At 41.1% G+C, this 19,163-nt stretch overlaps 2 protein-coding genes across 4 annotated transcripts; one reads left to right on the plus strand and one right to left on the minus strand.

Annotated features, from left to right (window-relative positions):
* Positions 1-2,680: 2,680 nt before the first annotated feature.
* LOC109966345 (ADP-ribosylation factor 4) lies at positions 2,681-5,813 on the plus strand. The gene is made up of 6 exons (XM_020611113.1): positions 2,681-2,970; positions 3,705-3,785; positions 3,877-3,986; positions 4,064-4,135; positions 4,601-4,723; positions 5,208-5,813. The coding sequence occupies exons 1-6, from the start codon at positions 2,904-2,906 to the stop codon at positions 5,289-5,291; spliced, it is 537 nt and encodes a 178-aa protein (XP_020466769.1). The 5' UTR covers positions 2,681-2,903; the 3' UTR covers positions 5,292-5,813.
* A 331-nt stretch (positions 5,814-6,144) lies between these two features.
* On the minus strand, positions 6,145-19,163 carry appl1 (adaptor protein, phosphotyrosine interaction, PH domain and leucine zipper containing 1). 3 transcript variants are annotated; one of them, XM_020611184.1, is made up of 22 exons: positions 18,953-19,163; positions 17,230-17,328; positions 17,038-17,097; positions 16,786-16,857; positions 16,252-16,339; positions 15,831-15,872; positions 14,990-15,048; positions 14,577-14,723; positions 13,407-13,489; positions 13,006-13,167; positions 12,575-12,766; positions 12,395-12,437; positions 12,185-12,241; positions 11,629-11,720; positions 11,302-11,481; positions 10,780-10,826; positions 10,250-10,424; positions 9,558-9,594; positions 9,267-9,407; positions 9,131-9,181; positions 8,919-9,008; positions 6,145-7,855 (listed from the first exon to the last, which is right to left on the minus strand). In XM_020611184.1, exons 1-22 carry the CDS (start codon positions 19,004-19,006, stop codon positions 7,703-7,705), a joined length of 2,124 nt encoding a protein of 707 aa, XP_020466840.1. In that variant the 5' UTR covers positions 19,007-19,163; the 3' UTR covers positions 6,145-7,702. The 3 variants fall into 3 exon arrangements, with proteins under 3 accessions (XP_020466840.1, XP_020466841.1, XP_020466839.1); XM_020611185.1 differs by having other exon boundaries at positions 10,250-10,397; positions 10,774-10,826; XM_020611183.1 differs by having other exon boundaries at positions 10,774-10,826; positions 18,953-19,161.

Here is a 19,163-nt window from a genome sequence, read left to right on the forward strand (position 1 = left end):
TGAATCACAGTGTTGAACCTGCCCAGAAGTCAGGAGTACCTTTAATTATATAGAAGTAATTGTTTATTTAAATCTGAATTGCATTTTATTATAACAAGCATTGCAAACGTGCTGCATCTAGACAATAGCAAACACATCATGTTACAAAACACAGTTCACTCTTCATGAATGAACATTGTTTATATTGTTAATGGAAATAACCTTCAAATACTTTAGACAAAGCAAATTGTTCAGTTTTCTTCATGCCTGCAGAGTAAAATTAAACTATATGTATAAAATATATTAGTACATATGCCTATCTACAGTATCTACATATAGTAGTGTAGCCTACTATACTGTTTATAATAATACAATTATTAAGAAGAGCTGAAATTTTACTGGGAAAATTTCTAAGTAAAATTATTAAAACAATACTAAGTAATATTTTAGCTCCACAACAAATTTAAGCTTTACCAACTTAAGCATTTTGGGCACTTTGGGGAATGTTCCTTGAGGTTCTTCAAAGGTTTTTAAAGTAAAATGCCTGACACAAATAAAATTTGTGGCACTCAAAATTCAATTACATGTCCCTCAAGAAGCAGCAATGTCCTTCTCATGGTTATTTTACTTTTTATGCAAACCACTTTCTAATGAAGAAATATGAAAATTGTTTAGCGTCATAACTTATTTAAGATGTGTCAGGGAACCAGACACAGTTTAGACACAGACCAACAGTTCAGCTAATGGCGTATTCTACAATCATCACCACTGACAATGTTGTAATGTTGTACGTGGAATAAACCAGTTCAGTAAGAGCAAAGTGCAGAGGAACCACGTGATGTCTCACTCTGGTGTGATTTCCCTTAACCATAAACACAGCACAGCCTGTTCTTTGTGACCTTATCAGCACTGAGCTCCTGTCCCCTGTGTGTTTGAAAGTCTGGGAATGAGAACTGTATATGCAGACAGATTCCAGTGTATTTAGACTGAAATACACAAAAAGGATTCTGTTTACAAAATAAGGATTAACATTTCTGTCCTTAAGGGAAGAAGAAAGTTTTGGAACAGGCTTTAGGCTCTCAGTGAAAAACTCTTTTCACAGACATTTACAAGAAACACACACAACCACAACCCAGAACTGAACTGAAAACAACTTGCTGAGTCAGTAAGTGTCAACTCTCAGTTCCTAAATCCTGCTGCATTTCAGTGGCAGATAAAGCATTTTCCTTTAAAGGTTTAAAAAATAAATATATATTGGCATTTATTCATCTGTGTATAAAAACACTTATGGATGGTTCATAAGAGGAGTTATAGATGTTGACAAATACATTTTATAATGTTCTTTTATTGAACAATTAATTTACTTTTTATTTATTCTTTATATACTGTTTATACATGTTAGTTATTTATGTAAGTTAAGGTATGAGTCATACACTCTATTAGTATTTGGTAGTGTTGCCTTTTAATTGTTTAACTTGGGTCAAACATTTCAGGAAGCCTTCTACAAGCTTCTTACAGTAAGTTGATGGAGATTTACCCCATTCCTCCTGAACTGGTGGAGCTGAGTCAGGTTTAATAATACATATATAAAATACAAACTGAGTCAAGACAAATCCAATTATTGATACAGGTAGTGCCAGACAAACCCAGTGTTACAGATAAAACACAGTGTCAGTTCTGCCAACAACAACAGGAAGCTGTAGCAACACTTCCTGCTGCAGTTAAAGACACATGAACTAAATATGCAACCAAATTATTATTTTTACATTTAATTTTTATTTCATTTTATGAATAATAAAAAATACACAACATTAAACATAAAAAAATTACAAACAAAACCTATTGGCTTAAAAGAAAAGGGTTGAAAAAGTAAGTAAAACACAAATGCCACCAGATCAGCTGATACAGCGCAGCTCTGTTGGTGACCGCCTTCATATCTGTTTGCAAAAAATACAGTATTTTAATGATTTTCTTGAAAAATTCTTTTACTGTATTCATAGTCTACTAATGTGTGTGTACAGTATTATGTGCCTGTAGTACAGAATATTGTATGATGCATAGTGTACATGCACTGAGTTTTTAATTTATTAGGTACACAGCTAAAACTAAGCCAGTCTAATCCAACAGTCTTGCACTAAATCCTCCTTCATGGGGTGATAATGTTCAGTTTGTGTTCAAACTGTTTTAGAGAGGTGTTGATTGAACATTTTGATCATTTAGGAAGACATTACTGCTGTTGAACTGTGTTGTGTTGTGTTATTCCAGTGAAGATGCACACAATGTCAAGACACTTGTCGTTGTTTTTGGTCTCATTGTAGTTATTTTGGTTCTGATTTTGCTAAAAGTAAAAATATATAGGCCTGTAGAATATTACAAGGCATATCCTTTACTTACAGTCATGTTAATAAAGAAAATTTGATTGTAGTCTTCTGTGTGTCTTTGTGGTCATTTTGTAGGTCTTTGCAGTTGTTTTGTGTTCTTTTGGGGTGTTTTGTGTGTCTTTGCAGTATTTTTGTATCTCCTTGTGCTAGTTTTCTATCCCTTTGTGTATGTTTTTTTTTTGTCTTTGTAGAAGTTTTGCATTTGATTTGGTAACAGTAGGAAAATACAGAATATCAGTCATATCCATTTACCATAGCGACGTGATTAAAGTTCATTTGATTTTGAAAAGAATTCAACAAACTTTTATTTTGAAGGCCGTCTGAGCGGGAACAGTGTTTTCCGGTGTGCTGTGTTGACACCGATTGCGCCTCCGGTTCCACCGTGTACCGAGCTGACAGCAGCCGTGATGACACCCTGGAAAACACACGTGCCAATGCTGCTCTATAAAACCACACACACTCGCTCACACCGACACAAACACAGACACAGACACACACGAAACGAGCGGAGTACTACGGAGAGGAACTTTCTACCTGAACGTCATGGGCGTCATCATCTCACACATCCTGTCCAGGTTCTTCAGCAAGACACCTGTCCGGATCTTAATGGGTGAGCTGCGATTTCACTGTTTCTGTTTGTTTGTTTGTTTGTTTTTTAACAGCTGGTTGTTCACACATCAGTTTTGGGAAAGACACTGTTGTTACTTGTAGCTGTGAAGACTGAAAAGATGTGAGATTAAATGTAAATAAAATCATACACCTGGTAAATAATCGTAGGCCTAATCAATCCTACAGTTTTTCTCTGATGGATTCACACATTAAACCAGTATCATCATGAAACTGGTATTGAATTACGTTCCATGTGGTACTGAAAAGGTCTTTAAAGGAAAATGATTAACGTTTGACAACTATTATCATTATTGTTGTTGTTGTTATTATTTACCATAGGAGTTTTAGTAGAAGTAGGATAAATAGTAGCTTCTTTGTAATTTAATTGAATCTTTACAGTTTCATGAATTTAACTTTACAAATTAAATAATAAAATAATAATAAAATAATTAGCATTAATGAACTTCATCTGTGCCACCTACAGTACACAGTAGAATACTGCAAACACATGGTGCATCAGTAATGATAATCCAGTAATATGTAATTGTACACATATTAGACGGGACATTTTTCTGCATAATGAGTACTTTTTCATTTGATACTTTAAATATATTTAGTTGATAATATTTTAATACTTGAAGTAAGCATTTTCAATGCAGGGCTTTTATATGTAATGGAGTACTTCTATACTGTTTTTTGTCTAATGAATGTGTGTGTGTGTGTGTGTCACTGCAGTGGGTCTGGATGCAGCAGGTAAAACCACTCTGCTGTACAAACTGAAGCTGTCCGAGGTTGTCACCACCATCCCAACAATCGGTGAGCCTGTTTAACCTCCGTCACATGTGAGTACAGGAAACAGGAATTAATATAAAGTCATATAATTAACTGTGTGTGTGTGTGTGTGTAGGTTTTAATGTGGAGACAGTGGAATATAAGAACATCAGTTTTACCGTTTGGGATGTTGGCGGTCAGACCATCATCAGACCTCTGTGGAGACATTACTACACTAACACACAGGTAATACTATAGCTACTACTACTACTACTATGTTACTACAAAAAGAGCGCATGTGCAATAACTTCTGTCTTCTTCAGGGTCTGATATTTGTGATCGACAGTAACGACCCCGAGAGGATTAAAGAGGCTGCTGACGAGCTGCACAGGATGGTAACAAGCTTTTCTCTTTAGTATTTCAAAACACACACACCTAGTTAGTACAGTACTGTCTAATTAAGGCAGAAGTTACAGTGCTGCATCTGTTGCAGGATTACAAAAGATGGAAACTTTATTGGATGTCATCAGAATGACTCAGAATCAGCTCCGGTTAACATATTTTAACCTGAACTCATCCTGGAGGGCCCCCCAAAAACATGACATAATTAATTACAAGTCCACTGAAATTAAATGTCCAAACCAAGACTTGAGTTCACCGTCATAAAAACCTGAGAAACTGGTACCAGTGATGTTTTTCCATTTTTGATGAAAAAATGATAATAAATCAATAAATCAGTTATCACTGACAGATTAATCTGAATTCTATCACTGATTGTCTGATTTCAGCAAACACATTCCAACATTACTCCAACTGTCACTGTTTTGTTAAGTCACCATGGTTTTGTGTGTGTGCTGCAGCTGGAGGAGGACGAGCTGAGGGGTGTGGCTGTGCTGGTTTTGGCTAACAAACAGGATTTGCCCAGAGCCATGTCCGTCAGTGACATCACCGAGGCCCTGGGCCTATCAAGAGTCTCACACCCGGTGAGTAACAGATTAACCTGTAAGACTTAATGAAACATCAAGTTATTGCAAAGCAGATTTACGCTGAACTCTTAAGAAGCATCAGTTAAACTCAAGAGAACCTGGCTGCAGACAAGATGGCGGACTGACCATCTCGGCAGGAAGTAGGCAACATTAGCCAGATGCTGTCAACCTCAGCATGTTTGTGGTTAGGCGTTTGGGTTAATGTTAACCCTACCCATAACCTGGCTTCTGGAAAAAGTCAACATCTGGGTGAGGTTGACAGAGCACAAATTTTGGTCGCAATCCCCCATCTTGTCTGCAGCCCGGTGATTCTCGTTACACTGCGTGTTGCTTGTTTCATTTAAATCTCACATGCAGTGCCCTCTAGTGGCAGGTTTGGGCTCAGCTACTGGACACACTGAGTTTAAAAGACCATGTCATTGTTTTCCAGATGATCAACTGAGTTGAGCTAATGATTTTGTCCCTCTGTGTGTCGGTGCAGTGGTTTATCCAGGCGTCCTGTGCCATCAGTGGTACAGGTCTGGTCGAGGGTCTGGACTGGCTCTCCAACCAGATCCTGAAGTAGTAGAAGCTCCACAGTTCTGATTCATTGACTTCCTGCTCAAACATCAGGCTGTCCTCTGTGGACGGAGACAGTGAATCCAGGAGAAACATGAAGGGTCACTTCTGGATTTGACATTTAACCTGCTGTGTTTGCTGCATACAGAGAAGACTGTCGGCACCGACTTCCTTATGGGAAACCCTTCACAATTTGTTTGTGCCACATTTACATCACTTTATGAAAATCAAAACATTAGGATGACATATCAGAGCAGCAGAGTGAAACCAAAGCATCGGGAGGTATTTTGATGAAGACAAGGGGAAAAAATTGAGAAATGTCAAAACTATACATGTTATTCTGTGTAACAGAAATATCTGTTGATCCCTCTGTTTTTTCCTTGGAAGATGTGTTTTAGACAAACCAGGTGGATCATTGTAACGGAAACTTCACTGCACTGATTTTCTGCACTTTTTCATCTGTTTAGGGATTATTTTATCGAATTGTTTGTGAGTTTACTTTTGAAATAAATATATATCTTGTCTTTTACAATTCAGTCATGTGCTTCCTGCAACAATCAAATTTCTTCATAACATGAACACAAAGACAAACACGAATTCAGGAGTTAATTATAAAACCTCACTTTGACGTGGAAACTGGATCCACAGGTTTATGTTTATTGTAACGTCCTGCTGGTTTGTTGGGTATATGTAAAGATGTGTATGCAAACAAATATATATATATATATATATATATACAGTATAATGTGTGTGTGTGTGTGTGTGTGTGTGTGTGTGTGTAGATCCACACCTGTGAAACCTTTCCTGAAATTCTTGCAGATGGTTTCATCTAAAAGCATCAGCAGACCGACTCAGCCGAGTGGAGTTAGTGCTTTATTTATAACTGAAAAGCCATTTATTAACCATGACACTGGAACATCAATCACAGAAACATATTTACACTGCAACATCCTCGATCCCATCACGTTCTCCTACATCAGTAAAGTGCAGCGCCGTCAACATGTGTCCTTCACAGAAACAAATAAATCATCATCAAGAACTTTCAGAAACTCACCAGGGGGCTATGACCTCTGAGCTTAAACATCCCAATATGTAGGATCTTGAAACTGAAGCTTATTCTGCTTTTCCTACACATAGTCACTGTGAGTCACACTGGGCACAAGCAGATGAATGAAGAAAATCTGTGAGAAGCATAAATGCCCCAAACAATGACCTAGAGAAATACAGATGAATGCAGTTACTTGTGAAGAGAGTCAGCTGGCAGAGAAGACAGATGGTTTGTTTTCATGAAACATGGATCTAAACATTAATACATCAAGGGGCTAAAAATGTGAAATTGCACCTAAATGAATAAAATGTGCCAGCTTATCAGAGAACCTAAACGTTTAGCCCAACCTGTCTTTGTAGTTTTTATTACAGAAAACCAAATGTGAGGAGACACCTTGATCAGATTAGTGCTTTTCCAAATGTCAGATCAGTGTTTCACAATCCGAATGGACCAGGAGAGGACAGCAAAGCATCTTTTCTAAAATCTGAACTGTGAGTGCAAAAAGTACATGACTCTCTTTAATGAGCGATACTTTCATGAAGCTATTTATTGTGCGAGTGTCAAATGTTTTACTTAGGAAAGAAGCTCTTCAAATGATATTAAATCAGTTCTACTGTCATGATGATTCAACATGTTTCAAGACTGTCTGGAAGGAAGGACAGAGTATGTGAAAAAAATCTCAAAGTCCTTCAGAGCGTAATGAGCCAATGAAGACATGACACAGGAAGGACTCTTCAAAATAAGACTCCCTGCTTTTTCTCTTGTTTAGAACATTGTATCTCAATGATATTGACAGATAAAACAGATGAGGTGTCCTGTTGTCCTTTGGAATCTCCTAATGGCCAAAGAAACTGTCACTTCCTGTTTAAGAGCCCTTGAGCAAGAGCTGATCTTGACACTGTCCAAATCTACCTTCTGTGTTTTTTCACGCTGTCTCCTCCAGATCCTGGTTCATTGTTCCTCACGTGCTGTTTTGCTTTATATCCTCTGTAATTAACTGTTAGCTACTTTCATAAAAAAAAAAAAAAAACTTGCAGGTTATTCTATATTTTTTTGTCCTTTTCTGGATAGTGGTGCCGGTACAAAAGCAGCTTTTTTTTTTACACATGGAATAAAACACAAATTTGTGAAGAGACGTTTCCATACCCATCCCCTCTACGTCCTCTTATAGTGAGGGTACGTTTAGTTTATCCTCTGCTTTCAGAGTGACAGGCTCCACCACAGTCCAGCAGAGAGGGAGCACATGTTTTTCAGTCCCAGGCAACATGGGCGGGTGGGTGGTGTTCCCCCCCTCTGATTCCTGAGTTGTTGTCTCAACAGTACAGGCTGGGACTTGCCTGGGAGTTAAAACATGCATCCTCTGCCTATTGTTAGGCTTCAGACTCGCCCCTCTTCTTCCCCTCCTCCCCAGCATCACTGTCCTCTGATTGGCTGTTGCTAAGCACTAGGACCTGTCCATCAGAGGAGGGCGGGTTGGCAGGACGACTCGAGGCAGCGATCAAACGGCTCTGCTCCTCCAGATCCTGAAAAGATCGCATTTGAGTTGTATATCAAGACAGTCATGCTCTAAAATAAGCGACATAATGATGAACATAAAGTGTATGCCACAGTCCGTGCACCCTGCTGAGGCCGTCATGTACTAGCTTTTTATTAACGCAGCACCAGTGTCATCATTCACATACTTGTTTGGGTACTTTGTACATTTTAATCCACCAGATATGCACAGTGTATCCACTAGGATGCAGATTAAAGGTCCAATCAAACCCTGACAGAAAACAGAATCTTCTTTTCAACTTCTGCTTGTGCAAAGTAAATAGAAATCCATGGCAACACTCGAGGGTGGATAATGGTAAACAGACTTGTACTTATATAGCACTTTTGACACACATAAGCACACTCAATGTACTTTTCCATATTGTGCCCATTCATGCTCACACTGATGGTGGCAAAGTCACCATACAGTCCTTCACACACACTAACACACAGATGATGATGTCCACTGGGAGCAGCTTGGGTTTGCTATCTCACCCAAGGACTCTCTGATAGGTAGACTGGAGAAGCGGGGTATTGACATCCGCCCCATTAATGGAGAAGCGGGGTATTGACATCCGCCCCATTAACATCGACAATATTGTCGATGTTGAGATCATGGCAGCTGCAGCCAGACGAGCTCCATAGACCACAATGGTAAAAGAGACATCTGTAAAAACTGTTGACAGGACACCTCAAACTGAAAACCAGGTCAATTATCGCTCTTTGTATAATGAGTTTTAAATCCATTGAGGTTCTGTAATTTTAAATCTTTCCCAGAGCCTAGAAAAGAAACTTTTATTTTCGTGAAGTCTATGTGCCGAGCGAGAGCACACGAGCAGAGGCAGTGGGGGAAACGTTAATGTACAAGCACAGTGGGACACAAAGCACCCAAGCCATCTTTGAGTCTGTGGTCCAGCTCCTATAATAAATCTATGGCTTCTCTTCAAAGCTTTCTGCCATTGTTGTGGTGAACCAACACTTCTGCTGACACCTCTGGTATCTGTTAAGTAACAGTAAATAAACAGATGCTCAACTTTTAAGGTTAAAGATCACCTTCTCTATCTGCCTCTGTTTGCTGAGTTCCTCATGCTGTTTCTCTTTGGCCTTGTCCTGCTCCTTCTTCTTCTCCACAGCCTTGCGGTCCTGCACAACAAAATTACTTAATCTTAATCTCCATAATAAGACTTGAAGGTACTAATTGCATCACAAAAGTGTGAGTACATTTGCATTAGTTTAGCTATAAAGGACTTTAAAATCAGCCTCACCATCTCAGAGTGGAAGGCGATCTGCTTGGCCAGACCGATACTGTCACAAATCTGAAACAAATGAAGAAGATAGACAGGTCAGACAGACAGAACATTGGGTCAGATAGTGAGGTAACCAGCTGAATAGACATTAGACCTTTTCTCCGTCATTATTGGACTCGAAGATGTAGCAGACAGCTCGACTGTTGCCCCGTCCGCCTGCTGACTGTAGTACAAAACCAAATAGCCTCTTGTTTTCCTGATGGGACGAACACTGAACCACGTTGGCGAGTGGAAACTGCAGCAGGACCAAAGAAGAGGAACGACGGGAGGAGACCGGCAAAGAAAACACAGGATACAAAAGAGGAAAGAGACTATTGGAACATAAATCATTAGAAACATGTCTGAAACTAAAGCTAATCCTAACCAGAGAAAGAGCTTGTCTTACCCTCAGGCGAGTAACTTGTGTCTGAGGATCGATGAGCCTGAAAGACAAAATCCATCATCATCATTTATACTGAAGAGTTTTCTGCGTAAAAACAGACAAAGGCAAATCCGTGCCTTCAAATTCAGCAAGAATTTAGACGAAAAGGCAGTAAATAGTCTCTGCACATGAGTTTCACGATGGAGAAGTTGTTTCCAACATGTATCATTCCCAGGAAACAAACCATAGACCTCTGTGAGAGCCAGCAAGACGTCTGTACTGGGAGAACGTTTTCCCAGTATGAATCTGCAGCTGTTGCTCTATGTTTGTTTTGCAGCATTTTTGACATTCTGACCTGAACTCTTTGGCCAAAACTTTCATTTCTACACAAAAACATCAATCTCTAAAGTGCAAACTGTCATTCCATGACAAAGCACATTTCTCCCCAGATGATGAGCCCGTTAAACTTTACAAAGACCCCATGAAGTTTCCTCTAGCGCCACCCTCAGGACAGAATAGCTAAATAATCAGGAGGTTGTTTTTCATTCATTCTTATTGTAGCACCAAGCTACAGCCAGAAGGCGCCACTGGGACTGAAAACACTACAGTCACACGCCAGGTTCCTGGTCTAATAAACCTTATAAACTAAAGTATACGCGTTGGCCTCACAATTACAACTACACTTTAAACACAAACAGAGTCAGCGTGCTTCCTACTTGAGGCAGTCACAGGTGACCAGCAGGTGTGACTCGGTCATCCTGAAGATGTTGTGGATGGCTCTGGCAGCCAGGATCTGCCTCATGGTCTCAGAGATGACATCTGCTGTCTCAGCGGTCCTCACCTCCATGGAGCCCAGGAAGCGAACTATAAAAAGCTGGTGGAGGATCAAGTCTGGACATGCACACACCAAAAACAAATATGCACAATACATCTGTCAGCAGCCCCTCTTAGGAACTGATCTGGAATGCATTAGTACAATCATTATTTTTACAGCTCACTGTTCTTATTTATTAAATTATTCAAGTTTAAAGGTAAGGTTTTCTGCCCTCCAACAAAAAGGGGCGGCAAATAGAGCTTTATGGCTCAGTGCACCAGAATAATAAAACGATGACGATCACATTCAAAAGCATGATCAATGAACCACATCACCACAACAGATACCATACGATGGGCAGTTTTCATTTAAATACATAAAACACCAAGACCATGATGAAAACACGATGAGACAGAGAGACAATACTTTCACTGTCTTCTGATGTGCTGTCTCCCGACTCTCCAAACGGATTACTCCTTCTGTGGAGACACACACACACACACACACACACACTGACTATTAGAAACTAACCAGTAGCTGATACATTAATAGACAAGACACAACTTTCACATACTGTTATTTGACTTACACAAATCAGTGATATTTTGATTGATCAGGATATAAATTAAAATGACTTATTTTGTCTGTGTCAACAGTTTTCATTATTATCTGTTCATTTAGTAAGAAGAAGTTCCAGTGGGAAATATCCATTGCCTCTTATGTGGATTATTCAGAGTAAAGAGGGCACTGTTTCTACAAAGGAAAGTTGGTTTTAAATGTTATAAGACAGACTTTACAGCTGAATAGCAAACTAAGGTTCATACACCTCCGTTGTATTGGGATGGAGGTATAAAGCTGCACGGAGAGAGAGAAAGTAGTTTTTTCAAAATGTTGGTGAACTGGCCCTTTAAAGCCTGACTGAAGCATCTCTCTCTCACACACACACACACACACCTGCCGGTCTGTGCTGCTGTCTTGCTCTGTCCTGAGTTTTCCTCGCTGACGGGGGAAATGATGTCAAATTGGATCGGTGTTTCCGGGTCGACCAGTGCATCCAATGAGAGCACAGAAAGAGCAGGCGATGGTTCGGACCCTGCTGAGCTAATGCTGCTTGCTCGCCCCACCCGTACTTTACTGGAATAGAGAGAGAGATAGACAGAGGTCTGACTCGTCCAGTTTACCCACAGAAGTCTGGTTGGTCACCATTGACCCATCTGCATGAGATCTGGCAGCTGCTAGGCTACGAGGCTGTTGATCTCACCTTACCAGCGTCAGTCCTACCTGCTGGGTCTCATGCTCTCGTGTCTCTGCTGGAAGGATGGCGATGGAGTCACGGCTTCAAGAGCTGATTGGTTCACTCTGGCTGCCAGCTCCTGCCAACAGGAAGAACTCTCAGCATTAACCAATAGGAAAAGATCGCTGCTATCCACCTGGCTTCCCAGAGTGGAAATGTGCCACGTTCTGTAAGTTGACATCTACTTCTTGTGACCACCTTATGCCTATATTTTAGCAAATGCTTAACTAGTCAGAATGTGAGGGCTGTTAGTAAGTAGGAGGCTTTCTGACATGGCAGTGTTACAACTTTTAACATCTATTAATGAATTAGAGCAGTTCTGTTATTACAGTTAATGGTCACAGTGTGGTACTGCCAGGCTGCTAACCTCCTCATTAATGTGGACGTATGTCTGAGAGGTGAAAACAGGGTTAGACAGACAAACCAGAGACATTGGTGGTGATTCAGAGGCCCAAGGCATGTTAGACTACACCTAAAATACCTGTTTCTGCTATGACTTATAACCAGGTGCTTAACAGTTAATGATGGAAGAAGGACACAGACCTCTGCGTTCTCACTCAGGTAGATCCTCTTGGAGATGTTGTTGATGGTGGCGATCCACTGATGGAAGAAGCAGCAGAGTGATGGCATGAGACACAACAGAAGTGCTGACAGTCTACAACAGAGTAGGTAATGTGACAGACAACACTTTAACATGGCGCCCACTGAGGCAAACGTGTTTGTGTGTCCCACTCATAAACACTTTGACCTTACCTCCTCACAGTCCTTCCTGCTTTCTGCCTGCAGTATAACCACTCTGGCAGGACAGGAACAAAAGTACTAAGTATAATCTCAGAAGACAAATGAGTGGCATTTATTATCTACTATAAATCTGAAAACTTCAAAATGACCACAGCGTCTGAGATTTACAGTTTTCATGAAAGAATTTCTCACTTTTTGCCATCAAAGGAAGTGACCTGGAAGCAGAAACGACGGTCGTCGCTGTCAACCGCCATGACGGAGCAGTTGTCAAGGTCAGTGACAAGCCCGCCAGCCGCCACTTCGCCTCGGCCCTGTTGCATTAGGTTACCTCCCTGTGTGAAGAAATATTGACGCTCCCAGGATGACGACACCAGACCCGTCTTACTGAGAAACACACAGGGAAGAAAGATCAAACCAAGTGTACATTGTCAATGTTTCCATCAGACACCAATATACCCACAGCAACTGTGAGCACAGTCTAATCGTGTTACATGGACTTGAGAGAATTTTTTTTCAAGATTTAGATTTAAGACTAGAGAGAAAGAGGCATGACAGAGAGCCAAAGGTGCTCTGGACAAAAAAATTATGTGTGTGTAATGAGTTAGAATGTGTGTGTTTCCTACTTGCGGATGTACAGGTAGCCCTGTTTTCTAGTCAAGTTGCGACAGACAGGTGAGTGGGCAGGGTCGGGGTCACATGGTGCATATAGCGGGTCACATGATCTCTCAATCTCCTGGATGGTTTGCTGCATCTGTCCCACCTCCTCCTCCATCTCCCGACGCACACTGCAAACCCAGACATATAGACAATGGAGTCACATGCTCCTCTCGCATTTGTCACTCACTGCTGATGTTTTCATATTTTTGTCATGTTTCCATCCATCTGCAATCTCACACAAAACCTTTGACACTTTAAAACTAACAGTTAATAAAACACTATATTTAAGACTTTGAATGCAGAACAAACAAAAAAAGAAAACAATTTAAGATACTTTTATGGGGGTGGGTGGTTGTGGGGCTCTTACTTCTGGACGCTGGTTCCTATAGTTCCCAGGAAGTCCTCCCACTGCTTGGAGAGATTTTCTGATCCCAGTTTAAAGAAACTGATCTGCACACAGCAAACAGATAAAGAAATAGCTCTCAACCAGCTGGGGACTATCTAATCCATCCATAAATTATTACTGCTTATCCTGTAGAGGGTCGCAGGGAGCTGGAGCCACTCCCTTCTGACAACGGGTGAGAACAGGTCGCCAGTCTATCACAGGACCGACACACAGAAACAGACAACTCACACCTACAGGCAATCAACCTAACCCGCATGTCTTTGGCCTCCAGGCTGGAGTACCTGGGGGAAACGCACATAGGCACTGAGAGAACATGCAAATTGCAGATAGGCTCCAGTCGGCCGTGAGGTTCAAACCTGAAACATTCTTGCTGTGAGACAACAGTGCTAACCACTGCACCGCCGTGCCCGTCTGGAGATCTTCTTACTTAAGGTAAACATCAGCTCGACTTTAGTAACACAGATCTTTAATGTCTGACATTTATTTTGTTTTTGTGACAGTGATTTTCACATGTCTCTGTTTTAGTTCTACAGTGAAAGTGCATCAAAACACTAGTTGGCATCTCACCTGTGGGACACTTGGTTCTTGGTAGCACTACTTTTGTGGCTGTGGCTCCAAAGTATTTTCCAAACAAAGCCACTACTAAGGCCCTTATTTTCTCTTTATTATGCCAAAAATCAAGAGGTGAGGCAATGCAAAACTTACATATTTGAGCTTGTTACACATCCCACAGGCCACTGTATTCTGGATGGTTTCATGCCATATTCTGAACAGTTGGTGTGTAGCAGTAGACTGTAGCAGCAGTCACACTGTGAGTATTGAGGCTGGTGGTGACTTTGTGACACATGGATGTGTGTCAGAGTCAGAGTCAGATCTAGGATCAGTGTTTGGAATGATGACCAAAGACTATCAGGCTTCTTGTATAGAAAATTCAACATAAAGCTAAAGTATGTCCAGGTGAGAGATGCAGTATGTGATGTTTTCAAATGTTTTCTTGGACCAGTCAAAAACCTAGACAGGCCTGAAACCTGTGGCAAGTCTAACCTGAGATTAACATGAAAGTGTGGCTGACCGAGGTCGTCAGGACAGACTAAAAATCCTCTAGTGTACAGTGTGTATGTGTGTGTGTACCTGGGCCTGCATGTAACCCAGCAGTGGCTCCAACAAAGCCATCTTCTTCTTGTACTGTAGTGTGTTAAGTGAGCAGAAGTAGTGCATCATGGTCTGGTGCTGCTTCTTGCGAGAGGTGTAGACGTCCTCAGTCACCTCTGCCCGCATCTGCAACACAAAAGACAATTTCCTACACTGGAAAAAATAATAGATTTTTGTCAGTGCACAGCAGGTCTGCTCGACCTGCAAAATGTGAAAAATGTCTGGAGGCTTCACTTGTCAAAAGATATTTCTCATCACAAACTCAGCACTACTGACTAAACCAAACCACACAGGAAACGTCTCAGGAGATTAGTTAGAAGTTTATCACCTAAACACTTGGTAATGAACACGAAACCTAATGTGAGGAATGGTTCTCTCACTAATGTGGGCACCTTGTCGTTGTCCCTTTTTTTGGACAGGCGGCTGTATCTGTTGATGGCTGCGTCATGATCTGCAAACAGAAACAGAGGTCGGTGAAACTCATCAGTGGTGAAACATAGTGGCAAAAAGCAGTAACTCAAGCAGTGAGACAAAAATACTCTGTGGGTAACCATTAAAAACCAGTTGAGCTCTTCCTTTATGTGTAGCTAAACCTCAGCAAATGTGACTGTAGACTGAGTGAGACTTTACACTGGGATGTGTGAGGCTGTGACCCTGAGATAGCATCTGTAAACTTCATTCAAATTAGAACAGACTGTTCTCCACACTGCCAAAGTAGCACACTAAAACAATACTGTTTTAAGCAAATTATTAGAGCCACACATTTTTATGTTCAGTGTTCTCCAGCATGAGGATTAGCAGCTTTTTTTCTAATTATGATAAACAGATTCTTGTTAGATGAACTATTGTTCAAAATAGGGAACTTGTCAATTATCCAGACATGTTATCTAACTTGATCTTATTGGCTTAGAAGGAAACAAACAGGCTGTTCACAGAGAAAAGATACGATGCTACTTTGATTACTTTATCTCCATTTACCCAGCTGACTCCACCCGACTATGGGCATTATTTTAATATGTGTCCCACAGCTTAGTTTGTGTAGCTAAGTATTCAACAAGGCACACTTTGTACTTAAAAAAATGTAACAGTATCAAGAAGACACGATATTAATTGGTGACAGAAGTTAAGCTTAAGATCAGTCTATGGTTCTAGGAACTTGTGATGAGCATGTATCTTTCTGAAACAATAAACGGATATGGAAAATTAATTGCAAGCCTAAGCCTGCTAACATACCATCACTGGATATCTGGAAAACTTCTTTCAGAGTGAGGATTTCTGGAGAGAGACAGAAATAACTGCTTGTTATAATGCAAGGGATATTTTTGTCTTTATGTTTTTGTGAACATCATGTACAAGTGTACTTTGGGCTGTTCATTCCCACTGAAGAGAAATCCTAATGCTACAGCACAGTGTGATATTTTAGACAATAGCATGCATTCAGTTTTAGGTGGACAGTCATTTTGGGGAAGAATGCTTCCTATCTCAACATGATACACAACCAGGCCCATAAAAAAATAGGTTTCCTAGTTTGTTGTGGAAGCCACATGCTTTTGGTTAACATCAAATGCTTTTTAGTGGATAACATGACAAATACGTTGGGTCAGTGTTTGTTCTTTGAGCCAGAGGTGTGGCACTGTTGGTTTGTGTTTCCTACCCTTCAGGTCTCTCTCTTTAAACTGAGTGATGGGAAACATCATGGCATCTGCAAGTTGGGTGGACAAGACAGCATGACAGGAGCTCAGCTAGAAAGAGAGAGAAAGAGAAAGTGAAGGAGAATCCTTACCTTGAATCAGCTGAATGACCATGAAAGATGAACACAGTGTACGTTACTCACAGATATTAAAGGATAAGGCCAGTTAACAGTATTTTTAACAATTTCCATACAGAGACTAAAACCTCTGCTGATTTGTTTGAGGCAACATTTTTTTAACAAATATGTAGTTCTGGTGTTTCGTAATGAAGAAACATGTCACCCAATACAGCGGTGTGTTTCACTGATGTGGCTTTAATCCTGTTTGAACAACACTGAAATGAACAAACATGCTAATCCGGGTTTGAGACTGACAGACATTAAGCTTTAATCGATTCGTGTCAGGTACAGTCCACCTGTGGGGGACATCCAGAAAGATAAAACACTCCTCCCTGATAGCAGAAGACAGAGCTCTGGTGTGTTTGTATTCTCTCTCACCTCATCAATGACTTTAGCAAACTGCTGCAGGGTGGAGCTCATCACTTCATCATCACCCCCTAGAGGAAAACGCTGCAGACAATGGCAACAACATGAAGGAATAGATTAACCAGTATTCCTGTGCAGCAGGTGTCCTCTTATAATCAGGGTAGTCTTAGTCTTTGGGGAACTACTGCATTATAAGACTAATGTCTAATGTTATACTGTGGTGGCTAGTGTCAAAGGGCTGGTGGGTAGCATGAACAGGCCCACCTGTTTGTCGTACTCTTTCAGCAGTCTGGAGGTCAGGTGTGTCGCAGCACTGAGCTCATTCTGATAATGAAAACAGCAGACACATCCCTGAGCAGCTGTAGGCATGTTATTCAATCAGCAGCCACTTACAAACATTGCTGAATGTTCTGCCTATACATCCAACACAAGTGGCACTCTACCTGTCAAACATACCTGTGCATCATAAATCCTCTGCATGGCCTGATAGAGCTGTGCGCAGTAGTTGGAGATGGCTGCAGTGTCCTCCTCAAACACTCCCAGCAGAGACCGTGTCTACATGCAAAGCACAAGAAAACTGGTGAACTATAAATGTCTATAACTATATAACAATAAAAGTCACTATAAATCATGTTATGGCTCCAAATGACCATTTGTTTAACTGCCAAAACCAAACCCAGATCTATCTATGCAAACACACACCTGCTACCTCTCCCTGCAGGACAAAGGTATCATCAAGCTGTGTTTCAATAACACTGTTTGCCTTTAGCAGGCCACTCTTCATCATATGTGACTGAGAGAGATAAATAAGTTACAGTCAGTACTTTGTAACCTCCCTTTGGAGTAGTTCATTGTGGGTTTTGAGGTCTACTTTGGATCATTGTCCTCTTGTAGAAGGCAGGCTCCATTTCAGTTTCAGTTCTTTGACTGACTGTAGGACATCTGCATCCATAATTTGCAGATATTCAGTGGAATCCATTGTTGTCACTATCTGTGTAATGCTACCTACCTTGGGGGCGGCTGTGGCTCAAGAGATAGAGCGGGTCATTTCCTAACTGGAGGATTAGCGGTTTGATTCCTGGCTTGTCCAGTCAACATGTCAAAATGTACTTGAGCAAGACACTGAAGCCCCAGTTGCTCTTGGTGATAACACCGGTGTGAGCGTTTGTGAGTGCAGCTGGATGAATGGCCAAGTAGTGTGAAAGTGCTTTGAATGTGCTGCAATGCAGAGTAAAGTGCTATAAAAGTATAAGACCATTTTACCTGTGTCACTGACTGCCACATAACCATCAATGCTGAACATCTCGCAAGAGCGGATGAGTTTCTGTTTGCTGCATGGATTGTATTTACTTCTTTTCACTTCAAAGATCAAGAATATAAAATGTGATGTACTGCTGGAGACTGGGTGGTTGGTCAGTTTGTAAAAGGAACACACTTGTGCACTTGCAACTTGTATTTCAAAGATGTGTATGTAAATCATATTCTGGTTATATTGTATATATTTCACCTCACTGTAAATTTTTGTGTCTGGATCTTTCATATCAAATGACTTCATCCAGGTGAACTAAAACATGCAGACCACATACAGTACATCTTTGTCCCTACAAAATGTTACGTCACGTTATGTACGTAACGCTTTGACCACACCCCAGTTAAAGATGTCACGTCAGGTGTTTTGCCCCGCACTTGCAGCAGGACACAGCATCACTGACTGGGGTGTCTTTCAATTTACATCCACCAGTGCAGCAGAAGCAGCTTTCTGCCGTGTGACTTTCACATAAAACAATAACACAAAGCAGCTGAATGACAATGCTGCTTTATGAAAAGATGAAGAGTTAGACTTGGAAGAAGAGGACACGCCGAGTGGCTACGGAAGTAGCCCATAACTGTTTAACGACTTTTTATTTTTTATTTTTTAGCAAATCAACGCTGAATTATGTGCCTCCGTTTGATATGTCGATCTCGCATGCTGACCGAAAACTCCAGATCCAGCTGATCGGTGTAGTCATCACGTGACAACTTTGGTTAGCTGGCTGGTTAGCGGTTAGCATGCTAGTTGAACTTGGCATCTCTTCACTGGCTGTTGCCAAACACTGAGCCTACAAAGACAGTTAGCCTGGCCGTACAACTGGCTAACGTTAGCATGCTAGCTGAAGCCTCCAGGGAGGAGATTTGTTACCTGCGGACTGTCCTCCAGAGTCTCCTCTATCGGCAGCTTCTCTATCCCAGGCATGGCTGCGGCTGACGGGATAGAAATCGGTACGGATCCACGGGCAAAACGCACAACAAATCGGTCCGACAACTCCCACACAAGGTTTCTTGGCTACACGAATTCACAACACCCCAAAACAGCTCCTCCCAGATTTGTATGTCCCGCCCTCCACATGGAT

The sequence above is a fragment of the Monopterus albus genome, unplaced genomic scaffold (genome assembly GCF_001952655.1).
Source record: "Monopterus albus unplaced genomic scaffold, M_albus_1.0 scaffold110.1, whole genome shotgun sequence".
NCBI classification, from domain to species: Eukaryota; Metazoa; Chordata; class Actinopteri; order Synbranchiformes; family Synbranchidae; genus Monopterus; species Monopterus albus.